This window comes from Marmota flaviventris, chromosome 1, assembly GCF_047511675.1.
Source record: "Marmota flaviventris isolate mMarFla1 chromosome 1, mMarFla1.hap1, whole genome shotgun sequence".
Classification (NCBI taxonomy): domain Eukaryota; kingdom Metazoa; phylum Chordata; class Mammalia; order Rodentia; family Sciuridae; genus Marmota; species Marmota flaviventris.
The window spans coordinates 96,737,980-96,751,783 of NC_092498.1; the positions used below are offsets into that span (position 1 = coordinate 96,737,980).

General features: G+C 37.1%; 1 protein-coding gene across 2 annotated transcripts in view; it reads right to left on the bottom strand.

Annotated features, from left to right (window-relative positions):
- The window catches only part of Amph (amphiphysin), a 213,050-nt gene extending 199,614 nt beyond the window's left edge, over positions 1–13,436 (bottom strand). For both annotated transcript variants that reach the window (XM_027939668.2, XM_027939671.2), the window contains exon 1: positions 13,368–13,436. In XM_027939668.2, the coding sequence (XP_027795469.1) occupies positions 13,368–13,436 (69 nt within the window). The remainder of the gene's footprint in view (positions 1–13,367) is intronic.
- Positions 13,437–13,804: the final 368 nt, after the last annotated feature.

Sequence of the window (13,804 nt, forward strand, 5' to 3'; positions counted from 1 at the left end):
TTTTTAAGATGGACAAAATATCTTTATTTATTTATTTTTATATGGTGCTGAGGATCGAACTCAGCGCCTCACATGTGTGAGGCAAGCGCTGTACCACTGAGCTATAACCTAAGCGCCTTAAGCCTAGTTTTCATCTCACTGCACTTTTTATAGTTGTTGCATTAACCAGCATTGTTTTAAAAATATAATGGCTTTTACAGAATCAGATTACACAGAATCCAATTTTCCACAAGATTCAACTTTCCATGCTACATAGTAACATTCCTAATAAGAGAGCCATTTGGCTCTTGATGAAACATTTCCAATCCGACTTCCAGAAAATAGATTGATTTCTTTGAAATTTAGGGTAGGCTCTTTTAAGCATAAAGGCATTTTTTAAACATCCTATAGCATACTCCTTTTTATCATTCTCTCTCACTACTTCAGAGGTAAATTTACTCTTCATATCATAACACTGAGGTGGTCCTATAAGCTTATAACCACCACAAAATCTCAACTAAAGGCCCCTTCTCTAAAGCAGTGTCCACCTAAAGAACTTAAAAATGTAGAAGCTCAAATCTTTCACTAAAAAGATTATCATTTGCTAAATCAGTAACTCAACTCGGCCCAAGAATCTGCACTTTTAATTTGTCCCCTTCCCAAGTGTTTCTGACCACACTGCCCTAGAAGAACTTGCTTTCTAGATTCCTTCTCTATGCTTAACAGGAGTGACTATGAGTCAATGCAGATCCTCAGGGGAGCCCGACATTGAAGGACATATGTCCTAACCCATAATTCAAGAATGATAGTGGTCCCCACAGACAGAAGCATTTTGTGAAGTGGTAGAAAGAAAAGTTCAGAAATCATTTTCCTACAGGAAATGATTTAGAGAAGAGCCCACTGAACAGAGAAAAAGCTGAACAGGCAAGAAGAAGACATTGTACTATAGAAATCTGTAGGTTAAAGAGGCAGGTTTTGTGTACAGATGTCTCAAATACTAAGAAATCATAGATGGTGAAAGGTTCCAATCTCCTACGTTGTGCTACCATGAATTGGAAGATCCTTCTAAGGCTTAGACCATTTACACTATTTAAGAGTTTGCAACCACTATTAGGTAGCAGAGAAAACTGTCTGCTACAAAGAATCTCTTCCCAAATTTAAGATTCCCTCCTAATAACCAGTAGAACAGAGAAAGGGGATCAGGGGAGGGTGGAGGGGAGTGAAAGGGAAGGTATTGGGGAATGAAATCAATCAAATTATTTTATGTGAATATATGAATATGTCACAGTTAATCTCACATGCATAATTATAATGCACCAATAAAAACATTAAACAAATAAAAACTGAAAAAATGTCCTCTAAGCAAGCTGATTATTCCTAAGTCCAAGACCACTGCTTACAAAATTATCAATGAAATCCCCATAGTAAATCAGGTTGTCACCAGCCTTAATATCCCCCTTCTATTAGGTACATACCCATTAATTGTATGTGTGTGTGTGTACATTCTCTGCCAGCAAGGGGTCATAGAAATATATATCTTTACATCTTTGTACCCCTAGGAACTACATAGCTATTCATTAAAAATTATAATTAAATTCTATAAGAGGAAAATATAAGTTGGTATCTAACTAGGGAACAAACCCAGAGAGATGCATATTATATATTCACGTATAAATATAGACAGTTAATTAAATGTGAAGAATCCACATATAATCCAAATGCAATCAAATCTTTTGAAGGCAGAATAACCTTTCTAGAACTATGACATTAAATGACTTGATAAGTATTTCACTTTTGTTTTGGCCTTCTGATGGTTAAAATAAGAGACCCTACTCTCAACAAATCCTTGAAAGCATGCTGGGTTGGACTTTACTGCTATTGTACAAAGCAATCTTTGTATGACTAGCAATTCAGAGGGTGAGTCATTTCTGAACTAGTGTCCTGGCTCTATATCAAGCGGTATCTATGCTCCAGAAAGACCCTTTGGCATGTAAAATCAGATCACACTAAAGAGAGATTGCTACTACAGTGAGATTATACTGATTAGGGTCCCCTTTGCCTAGTTAAATATCTGAGTGGTAGAAGATATTACTTATTAGGCTGATATTTACAGTCCATTCTATATTCTACACTATAGTTCTTGTTTATGCTCAATGAATATGATCAAAGAGCCAAGGTATGGAGGGCTTTATGACTCCCATATTTACCCTATCCTAACCCCCATTTGTCTGATGGCTTCAGTTCATCCTTAGGATCTTAGTTTAAAATCTACCTTCTTATAATGTAGGGTTAGCAGTCCAGTATATAGGCATAGGCAATGACTTTCTCAATAGTATCCCTAAAATTCAGGAAATAATACCAAAAGTTAATAAATGGGATGGCATCAAATTTTAAAACTTCTGCACAGCAAAGAAAATAATTAAGAATGTTAATACAGAACCTACAGAATGAGAGAAAATCTACCTTCTGAGGGAGAATTAATATCTGGAATATATAAAGAGCTCAGAAAACTTTACACCAAAAATCAAATAACCCAATTTTATAAATGGGAAATGAACTAAACAGACACTTCTCAAAAGAAGAAATACAAATGGCCAACAAATAAAGAAAACGTATTCAATATTATTAATAATTAGGGAAATTCAAATCAAAACTACACTGAAATATCATCTCACACCAGTCAGAATGGCAGCCATTAGGGTAATAATAAATGCTGGAGTGGATGTGGAGAAAAGGGAACAATTTTATACTGTCTGTGGAATGGTAAATTAGTACAACCACTATGGAAGTCAGTATGGAAACTCCTCAAAAGACTAAGCAAGGAACCATCGTATGATCTAGCTATACCACTCCTCAGTATTTTTCCTGATGAATTAAAGTCATCATACTATAGAAATACATGCATATCCATGGTTATAGCTGCACAATTCATAGTAACCCAACTATGGGAACAGGCTATGGATGAATAGATTTTTTTTTAAATGTGGTCTATATACACAAAGGAGTTTTATTCAGCTTCTAAAAAATAATGAAATTAGTCATTTTCAGGAAAATGGATGAAACTTGAGACCTTTATGTTAAGCAAAATAAGCCAGACTTAGAAGGTCAAGGTCGGTGGTATGTTTTCTCTCACATGCAGAAGCTAGAGGGGGAAAATGGAAAAGAAAGGTGGAGAGGTGATCATATGAAAAGCAAAGGGAGATCAGTAGAATAAGAAAGGGAGAGGGAAGGGAGGAGAGGATGGGAGAGATACTGGTGAAATTATATTGTTATATCATGTGAATGTACTTATATACAACAACAAATCCTACCACTATATACAAATATAATACACCAATAAAAATATGGAGGGGAAAAAAATTCTACCTTCTTCAGGGAAGGCTATCTAATCCTCTCATTCTAGGTCAATTCCCTGGTTACATCCCAAACTGTAATCATAATTTTAAATTATGATTTTTAATGAATAACTATGTAGTTTCTAGTGTGTGCAAATATTTATGACTCTACCAACTCTTTCAGGTCTCTATGTGCAACTAGGACAGCTTTGTTGACTGCTATTTAATGATATATGCATAGTTTGGAGATAGTATAGGTTTGGCTCCAGACCTCCACAATAATATGAATATCACAATAAAGCAAGTGACATGAATTTTTGTCTTCTAGTGAATAGAATAATTGTGTTTACACTATGCTGTACTCAACTAGTTGTGTAGTAGCATTGTATATAAAAATTTAATGTACATGAGTGACTTCATTTAAAAATGCTTTGTTGATTAAAAAAATGCTAGCAATCATCTGAGCTGTTGGGAAAAAAAATGGTGGTGATTGCTTAATATAGGGTTACCGCAACCTTGAATTTGTAAAAATCACAGTATCTCTGAAGTGCAATAAAATGAGGTATATCTGGATCTAGCACGTGCATTTCACAAATTAGATTCTCAATAAATGTCTCTAAATGAATGAATTCATTCTATCACACTGACTTGACAATAGAATAGTTAACGATTAAGAGTATATAAATTTATCATCTGTTATTCAACAAGGTTTAGGTGCCATGACAAAAGTCCATTTATGCCTGGGTCCATGAATATGTTACTAAATCATTATAAGCACTTTAAGACAGGGGAAAAACACATATATGCTTATTAATATGTCCAATTACTATATGTTCAAGTTCTTCCCAGTCACGAACTAAGCTTTCAACCAAATAACTGAATCAGAGTAAGATGAAAATACCAAAATAGTTGTTTACTGTGTTTTGTACATCTGCTCTAAATAGCTTCAAAATCAATAATATGACCATGACATAACAACTACTTTAAAACTAAGACCCTATCCATAGCTTTATACGTCACTCCAAATAAAGGATCTGCTCAGTGTGTTAAGGAAGTACAATTGTAACCAAACAGAATACTTAAATTTAGAATTTGAATCAATAAGAATGGCATCTCAGCATTCCCATGCTGAAAGTCACTCATGGTTGTAATCTTAGGAAATAATAACCATATATCACTTTAATAGCACATGATGCTGTATAGAGCCTTGTTATATCCTTAATGGATAAGTCCCTTGAACTCTGTAATGATAGCATTTTCATTATGTATGCTAGCCATTATTGAGAACGTCTAGATATTCTATCTGTAACTCAAGGACTCTTTGCACCTTTCATATCTTTTACAGAAGCCCATCGGCCCACATATTTCCTCAAGAGTTCTACTCAGATAGCTCCTACTGTAAAAGGCTAAAAAAATAAAATGAAATAAAATTGTGTTTAAACAGAAATATGCAAGTTTCCAGACTATAAAATGTAAGAACAATATGTCATTTTAAAAGCATTCTTTCCCTTCTCATTCCCTCCCAAGTTGTGTCACACCTTTAAAATTTTAAAATTTTGTTTAAAGTTTAACATATGTGTAAAGGTAAATATATGCAGACACACATACACACACTCACCCACACCCTTTGATGGACTGAAGTAGCCCAAACAAAGTCAAGTTATAAGAAAACATATCATAGGTCCTCTAGGGTAGTGTTTTCAAATCAAAGTCTTAAAATCAATTTTGTATATCCCCAAAAGAATTTTCTTAAAAGTGGAAAAATAAAATGGAATGGAATAGATAATTCCAGGCACAGTGTGTATACTGATTTTAAATACTGTCTAATGAAGGAACCCTGGGACTATGGGCAAATCTTATAGGAGGGAGAAGCTGTATGTGTATATGTACAAAGTGAAGTGGAAAATAAGACCAGTCATTGATAGAATTCACACATTTGGAGCTCAGGCATACTGGAGTAGGTATGACCCTGGTGAGAAAGGCTCCTGGCCCTGACAGCACCCTCAGATCCACCATTAAGGGCTCTTTGTCTCTGTTCACTGCAGTGATCATCTGAGGACAAGAATGACACCTAAGTCCTGGATTCCTTTGTAGAACTAAAATTCATGAGGCTAGAGTAAAAACCACTGACTACTGCAAAGAGGAAAAATTCTCTGTATTTCTGGACTTATCACAAGGGACCCTAGGAAGGAGTACAAGATTCTTATAATAATAGGATGAGTTGGAGAAATCATTTAATTTGAATATTTAAAAATGGGACCTAATTTTATACCCCAAGTGGGCCATATTGCTTATATTAGAATATCAGCTTTTGTAATTAGTTGTATTGGTCCATAGAAAAGTTTATTTTTAAAATGTGACATGGAACCTACACACATATCAAAGATGTCATATAAAGGAAAATAGAGTCTCTTACTAATATTAAAAGCTGAGTTCCTATAGTGCTGATTCCCTAGTGTACTCAGTCCAGAGAAAGAAGGATGCATTGGTATATGTACAGTTATGTGAAGGAACAACGGAAGAAGAAAACCTTACCCTGACATATGTCTTCCTAACAATTACTTTTAATTTTGACAGTCTCTAAAAACAGAGAAAATTATTTAAAAAGATGGTATCTTAGTCCAATTTGTGCAGCTACAATAAAATACCTGCATATGGGTAATTTATAAAGAACAGAGATTTACTTCTTACAATTCTGGAGTCTGGGGAGTCCTCCATCAAGGTGTCATCATATGACCATAGCCTTTATGCTACATCATTCTATGGCAGAAGATGGAAAGACAAGAGAAAGCAAAAGAACTGGCAACCTCAAGCCTTTTTATAATCAGCATTGATACATTCATGAGGGTAGAGCCCTGAGAACATAAACACCTCCTATTAGGCTCCACCTCCCAACACTGTTGCAAGGGGATTAAGTTTCCGTTATGCTTTGGGAAACACATTCAGACCTCAGAAGAAGGTATACGTTTTATGAAACGAGAAGTAGACTACAAAAAAAAATGTCTTCAGAATATCTTAAAAGGGTTCAGTCTCCAAAGTGCCCTCAGATGTAAATGAAGTCATATAAGCTACTCTTCTACAGACAGGTTCACAGAGAAATCTTCTAGGCAGAAGAGGGTCATCTTCCTCCTATTGTATTTACATACAAACATACATGCACCATCCACATGTTTCTCTTTGAGAATAAACCTAAACATGGGCATCAACAAAGCAACATTTCCCAAAAAACTATAATGTCACATAAGTAAGCATGTAGAAAGAGACATTATTTTTCTTGCTATCTTACCAGATCAATTTGGAGTTAAACAACATGATTTTGACAATATTTGATTCACTTACAAAAATGACAGTTCCACACAGTAAAACCCTCATCATAACTTCACAAAAGTCAGAGAAAGAATAATGCGGAAGGATTCTTCAATACTATGTGTTTGCAGGAGTAGGAAGTAAAGAAGCAAGAACATAGAAAATCAAATCACTAAATCATCACTGAGTACATAGGACTCACGATGCATTTGGTTCTGTCTTCAAGCAACTATGATTTAACTGGGAAGATTATTGCATGGAAAAAAATGGTAACTAAGATGATTATGTAATAATCATTTGGGACAGATAAAATGACACACAGCATATCAAACTGGACAGGTCCTTAAAATTTAAATAGTCTAACACCCTTACTGTAAAAAAAATAATAATAATACTAAAGAGGTTGGTATTATAACATATCTAAGTTATCCTGCTCACTCAAATCATGTTTAAAAATGTTTAAATGTAGTGCTTCGCTGATTTAAATATTGCATCAAGGTCAAAGAGAGTTAAGACCAAATAAATGTCACTAGTTTTTCACAAATAGAGGAAGATGGTAGAAAAATGAATCCAGAAGGATCAAATATTTAAATAAAAAGGCTTCTGGTTAAACAGGACAACTAATTGTATGTGCTTATTTCCATCTCCTCCCAAAGCCTAACTAAAATGACAGAAAAAAGAAAATTTTAAAAATGTTTGAACATACAAGGAAAAAAATAGGAGAAGTAGGGTTGGTGGATAAAAGCTCAATACATTTTACAGAAACACAAAATAAAATAGAGAAATAGAAACAAATCAGTAGAAGAGAGGAAAATACAAACAATAAAATAAAGGGGCTAGGGTTTGGCTCAGTTATAGAGCACTTGCCTAGCATGTGTGAGGCACTGGGTTCCATCAGCACCTCATAAAAATAAATAAAGGTATTGGTATTGTGTTCATCTACAAATATATATATATATATATATATATATATATATATATATATATATATTTGTGTATATATATATATTTGTGTATATATATATTTGTGTATATATATATATATTTGTGTATATATATATATATTTGTGTATATATATATATATATATATATTCATCTACAAATATATGTGTTCATCTACAAATTTGTAGATGAACACAATACCAATACCTTTATTATATATATATATATATATATATATATATATATATATATATATAATTTTAATAAAATTAAAATTAAAAATGAACTTGTACAGGAACAACCAATGAAAAGCATCTGAATCTCACTGCAGTCATACACACAGAGAGGCTTAAGACCGGGCTCCTTCAAGTATTATGGGTGAAATGAAGCACAATACTGGGTATTGTTTGCATATAGATCAGTCAAGACTTCAGGTCCCTTCCTCAACCCCAGCCCAGGCAAGGGAAAAACCAAGATGGCAGCTATTTAGATTTAGTAAAAAAAAAAAAAAAAAAAAAAATATCCCAGACTACAATAAATGGGCAGAGCCTCCAAAAAGGGATGTTACCAATGTGAGAAACCAGAAAAATTATATTTTCTGATATTTGGATCCTTGAATAATAATGCTGATTAATATCTGACAGATCTGATGAAGCAAAAAGAAAAAATCTAAATAATCCATAGAAAAATAAGTAAATTTTAAAAACAAGGCAATTATTAACTTCAGGGAAAACAAAAAGCTGGGCCCCAGTCATGATGGCTCATGCCTGTTGTCCCAGCTACTCAGAAGGCTGGCAGGAAGATTACTTGAGCCCACAAGTTCAAGACCAGCCTGAGCAACATAGCAACACCCTGCCATAAAAATTTGATTTTAAAAATGTGGCATGAACTTAATTTTTAGGTAGGACTTCATAAATTTAAAACTGCCATTATTCAGTAGGTACCACTAAGAAAGTAAAAAAAAAAAAATTTAGTCACTGCCTGGGAAAAAATACAGAACGTCTGGTGAGGACTCACATCTTGATTATACAGAGAACCTCTACAAATCAACACAAAAGGCAAATGAAAAACATAAGCAAATACTTCAACAGACCCTTTGCTAAAGAAGATATCAAAATCACCAGTAAGTACAGGAAAATGTGCTTACTAGGGGAATATCAGCAAGGAATTAAAATGTTTAAACATAAAAAGACAAAGAATAGGACAGGCAAGAGGACTGATGGGTATCTGGAATGACAGAAATGTTCTGTAAGTCAATCTGGGTGGTACCTATGCAGATATCTATATAGATGGAAATTCACCAGCTGAACACAAGATTTGTACACTTTATTCAACAAAAATTATACTTCAAACTTTTAAAAAAATGTAATCTTTAGCAATCAATGCTTGTAATTATATATGATGGGAAGGGGAAATAGATAAAAGAGAACTCAATCTTTGCTATCTTCATCAAATATTAAAGCATTGCTAGTTCAATAAAGTTATATAAGAAACCTTGTGGTTAGTAAGAGCTGTGTGTGGGAAGCAAAACTGGAGGTTGAGAGAGAAGGACAATGGACTATGTTTTACATAAGAAGTCTTTTACTAATATTTGATTTCTAAAACTGCATATATATCAATTTGATGAGAAATTCTTTAGCAAATAATAAATTATTTGCTAACATGATAAACATGATATGGAGAAAGCCTTTTAGAGATGCCTCAGTGGCATCTTTTATTTTGCCAGCCAAGCATCCTCTCCTCCTTCTGTACTTATTTTCCTTCCTCTTCCTCTATGAGTTCAGGGGATCTGTCTATCCCATTTTAGCAGTGGCTTGTGACTCAGGCCCAATTCATTCATGGTGCTGGCCCTTGCCCTTGATCTTAGAGACTTTTTTTCTTCCAGGAATAGGCACAGGTTCAGTTTGGGCCAATAAGAGTTATACCAAAGAGTTCTGTGGAAATGAAGAAGGAAAGAATATTCTTGCCTGGAGCATCTATCAGCCACCTTGCCATCAAGAGAGAACTTGACCAAAACTGGGGCTGAGTGAATGCACAGCACAGAGAGGAGTTAGGGAGAAGACAATTGAGCCCTAATATCTGTGGTTGTGTCCCTGATTTCACACAGGTCAAAACTTTATCTATCCCTGCCCTTTTCATGATTATAAGAGGCACTGTGGTGGAATGGGGAAGCACTGGACTGCTTAAGTCCAAATCCCAGCTTTGCTATCTACTGACTGTGACATTGAGCATGTCACTAATCTCTCCCTTATCTATAAAATGTGAGTAGTAATAGTATATACCTCAAAGAATGAGTTAATATATATAATAAGCACATATATATGCATGTATTTATTTATGTGTAAGGATAGGTACACAGTTTAATTCAGATATATATTAATACATTAAAACATACTTAAATTTATATGTACAAGAACCTAATATAAGTTATTAGCTAACCTTATTATTCACAATTAAATTCCATTTTTCTCTAAGCCATGTTGGGTTGACATTTCCAAGTGGCAGGATCCTGACTTTATGCAACTACCAAACAAGGAACCATACAAAACAATCAGTACATTTAAGCAGATATACATAAAGCATAACTATTCTCTTTAGGAAAAAAAAATCATTAGAAAAATAGGAAAGGAAGAAAATGTGTTTGCAACCTTTAGGATTCATATATTTTTTTGCTCTTACAAATAACAAGATGGAGATGCTGATAGGGGCAAAATGTGAACACATGATTCATGAATTAAAAACATAGGAATGCAAAATAAGTTTCAATTTCCAAATAGTAAATGAAATGAATGAGGAACTCGTTTTTTTCTAATGACAAACCTAAAGAGTTATTTTAAATTTTATTATCCAGAGTTGGCAAATGTCTCATGGACTGCTGATGAGAATGGAAATTCGTACCACCTTTCTGGAAGGCAATCAAGCTGTAATAAAAATAAGCATAACTTTGACTCAAAAATTCTCCTTCTAGAAATTTATCTAAGGAGAAAATTATGGGTGTATGCAGAACTTCTCCTTATGAGTTTGCTAACTGACTTACGTTTACATACATAAACATTAGAAAATTGATACCCAAAAAATATAGGGTTTTCATTAAAATCCATACATTCCAATACAATTCAGTCATTTATAATTTTGAGGTAAAAGATATGCATTTATAGAAGACTCTTCAAGATTACTAAAGAAGTAAACAGGTTATCAACCCATATAGTATATGTATGTTTTAGTTGTATCAATATTTACATACACACATGTAAAATCTACTGGGATAAACATTAAATGATAGTGAAGTCTCTGGGAGGTAGAATTAAGAGATTCTTTTTGGGGTGATTTCTTCTGGTTATATGATATTTCATTCTTTCTCCAATGAGCCTTTTTTGACTTCTGATAAGAAAAAAAATGTATTTTAAATTCACAAAAAGCTATAAGTCACCTCTACGGATAATTTCAGTAGTGCGTTTGGATGTATGCAAACTGTTAGGTGGAGCAGAGGTGCTAAGAAAGTCAAAGAAGTAGACTTTTTAGGAAAATATGCCTATAAAACTAAGAAGCACAAGGTCTCAAGAACATATGTGTCATATGGTTACTGAAACAAAGAGTTCATTGGAGAAGAGTCTGGAAAAGCAAAGAGGGGAGATGTCTCATGAAGCCCCAACAGCATCACACTGTAATGTCCATTCTCTAGCAACTTCCATCTCAGCTTTGCTGGGTTGCTCTTTTCCCTTTGTGCTAACCATGTCCCAGTATTACACAGGATCAAAAAGGCATGAATTTACCCAGCGCAGACAGCCTCTTGGTGTCTTAACCCTCCCATCCTAGATGCAACAGGCATATTTCATCAATAGCCATCCCCAGAAAAGAAAAAAAAAAAAGGACACTTTGGGCCCCACAAGAGGTTTGTTAAACCCTCACTCTCACAGGAGAATGAACACAATCCACAACTGCAATCTAATACACACAAGCTTCATCATGATAAAAAGGGAAAAAGTGAGTTTTCAACAATTCATACAGGCGTGAATGCTCTGTAAGAGAGATTACATTTTCTTTTCATTTATTTTGGGCATATTAACAGCTGGTGACCTAGATTAAGAAATAATTTAATATGTGAAAAGGCAAACCATATCACTAAATTCCTTCACAGATGGAAAGTGGATTCAGTGAAAAGCTTCAAACCAAAGAGTCAAGTAATTACTTGGGTAGGAGAGATAACTACAAGTAGATGAAATGAAGTATTGAAAACTGGTGAAGAAATCTGATCCAAATCTCAAAACCTGCAGATAGATCTGTGGCTGTTTTCTGAACATGAAACCAGGGACTAGAAAGGGACAGGAAGTCTTGCTAATTCAGCCGCTGAGGGAGCAGCAGGAGGAGGATCCCCAGGTTCAGGATGAGCTAGGGTAGATATTAAAAGAAATACAATCCTCTTACTGCATTGAGAGTGTGCATGTGTGCAGAGAGGGAGGGACTAGCAGCAGCCACCAAGCCTCTCTGCCTGTGCTGGCTGAGGGATCAGTGCCCCTTCTGCTCAGCTCCTTGGGGAAGGCTAGAACTGGGGAGCAGCCTGAGCGTGGGTCTGAAGAGAGAAATCCACTGTCCTAATGAGTAACACCACATATCTGACTCCCAGGAAAATGCCAAACACCCTATATCCCAGGAACAGAAAACACTACCACATGAAAGAGAATACAATTCAACTTGATCCCAATCATGAGGTTTGTTAGCCAGTATTCATTTTCAAGTACAATGCTCAAGCTACAATTTAAAAAAAAAAAAAAAAAAAAAAAAAAAGTCCCTTGCTCAGGACACCAATGAAGACCTTAGAGCTGTCAGATACAACAGTCAGCAGGAAAGCCAGGCAAGCCCAGTATCCATCCCATACCCCCCTTCCCCCAACTGCTCGGGGCTGCACTTGCTTGCTATGTACCTGGGTTTCCCTTGTGTATGTATATCCTGGAGGGAGAAATGAATTACCATGGCCAATTTACTAAGGGGGTTTGCAAAAAAAACACGGATCCCAACCCGTATAATCTATATACATATTTTTAATGCAATAAAACATCCCGTTTGTGCAAAAATGCTCTGAGAAGAACTGTTTGGGTTCAGGTCGTATTTATTTTTGACCTTCCAGGGAAGGACATTGGCGTCAAAAAGAATACAAATATACATGAAAAGGGGAAAAGTGTGTTCTGTTTTGAACTCCAGGGTTCCCAGGAGAGCACTGTACAAAGGTGCTAGTTGTTTGCGATCCAGTCTTATTGGTCCAGAGATTTTGGGGGGAGCTTCTCTGCTAGGTCGTTCGTTTCTACCGCACTCAAGTAGCCACGAAATCCCCCCAGAGGACTGAAGGCTGCCGCAATCTCCCGCCCCATCTGCGGCCCGCGTCCCAGCTAGCTGCCTGCGGGCGAGCTGGAAGCCGGCGCCAGGAGATGCTAGCTGAGGGAGATGCAAGCTCCTGGAGAGATACAAAGCTCGGGAAGATGCAAAGCTCTGGGAGATGTGCTCTTCTCGGGTGCAGAGAGCCACAGCACCTGCGACAGCTGGTCACCGGCGCCGGGCCCAAGAAAGAAGGGAAGCGGCGACCCCGGGCGGGCTCCGGAGGCCAGGCACAACCTGGTGCCTCTGGGACCAGGGTCTGTGGACCCCTGATGCTCCCGCTGCCGGGTCGAGTGTCCGCGTCGCCTGGCCCCAGCCCGGCTCCGTAACGCGCCGCATCCGGAGGATCTGGCCCCGCACAGCCGCAGCCAGTGACCCACAGTTCGCCCCCACCTCGCAACACCTGCCCTGGCCTCCCGCCGCCCTCTGCTGACCTTTTCCTGTGCGCGGTTGAGTCGCTTCTGGACGTTCTTGGCGAAGATGCCAGTCTTGATGTCGGCCATGGCTGCGGGTCCCGGGAGCTGAGAGCAGCTGAGCGCGCAGCACGGCTGGCGGCGGCGCGGAGGAGCGGGAGGAGGAGGAGCAGGGAGGAGGAGGAGCAGAAGAGGCGGTGAGGAGCAGCCAAGCGAGAGCTGGATGAGGGAGGGGTGCTGCGGTGGGACCCGCTTAAAGCCACAGTGCGGAGGCGGGACGCACCGGGACTGGTGGTGACACCGTGCGGGGAGGGGCGGGACCAGAGAAAGAAAGGGAAGAAGTCAAAATGTCCAGAGGATATCACGATGATGGAAGAGGAGGTCAGGAGGTGAAAGGGATGCAAGCCACGCAGCATCCCCAGGGCCCTGAAGCAGCTCAAGGACCTGGCCAGAAGGCA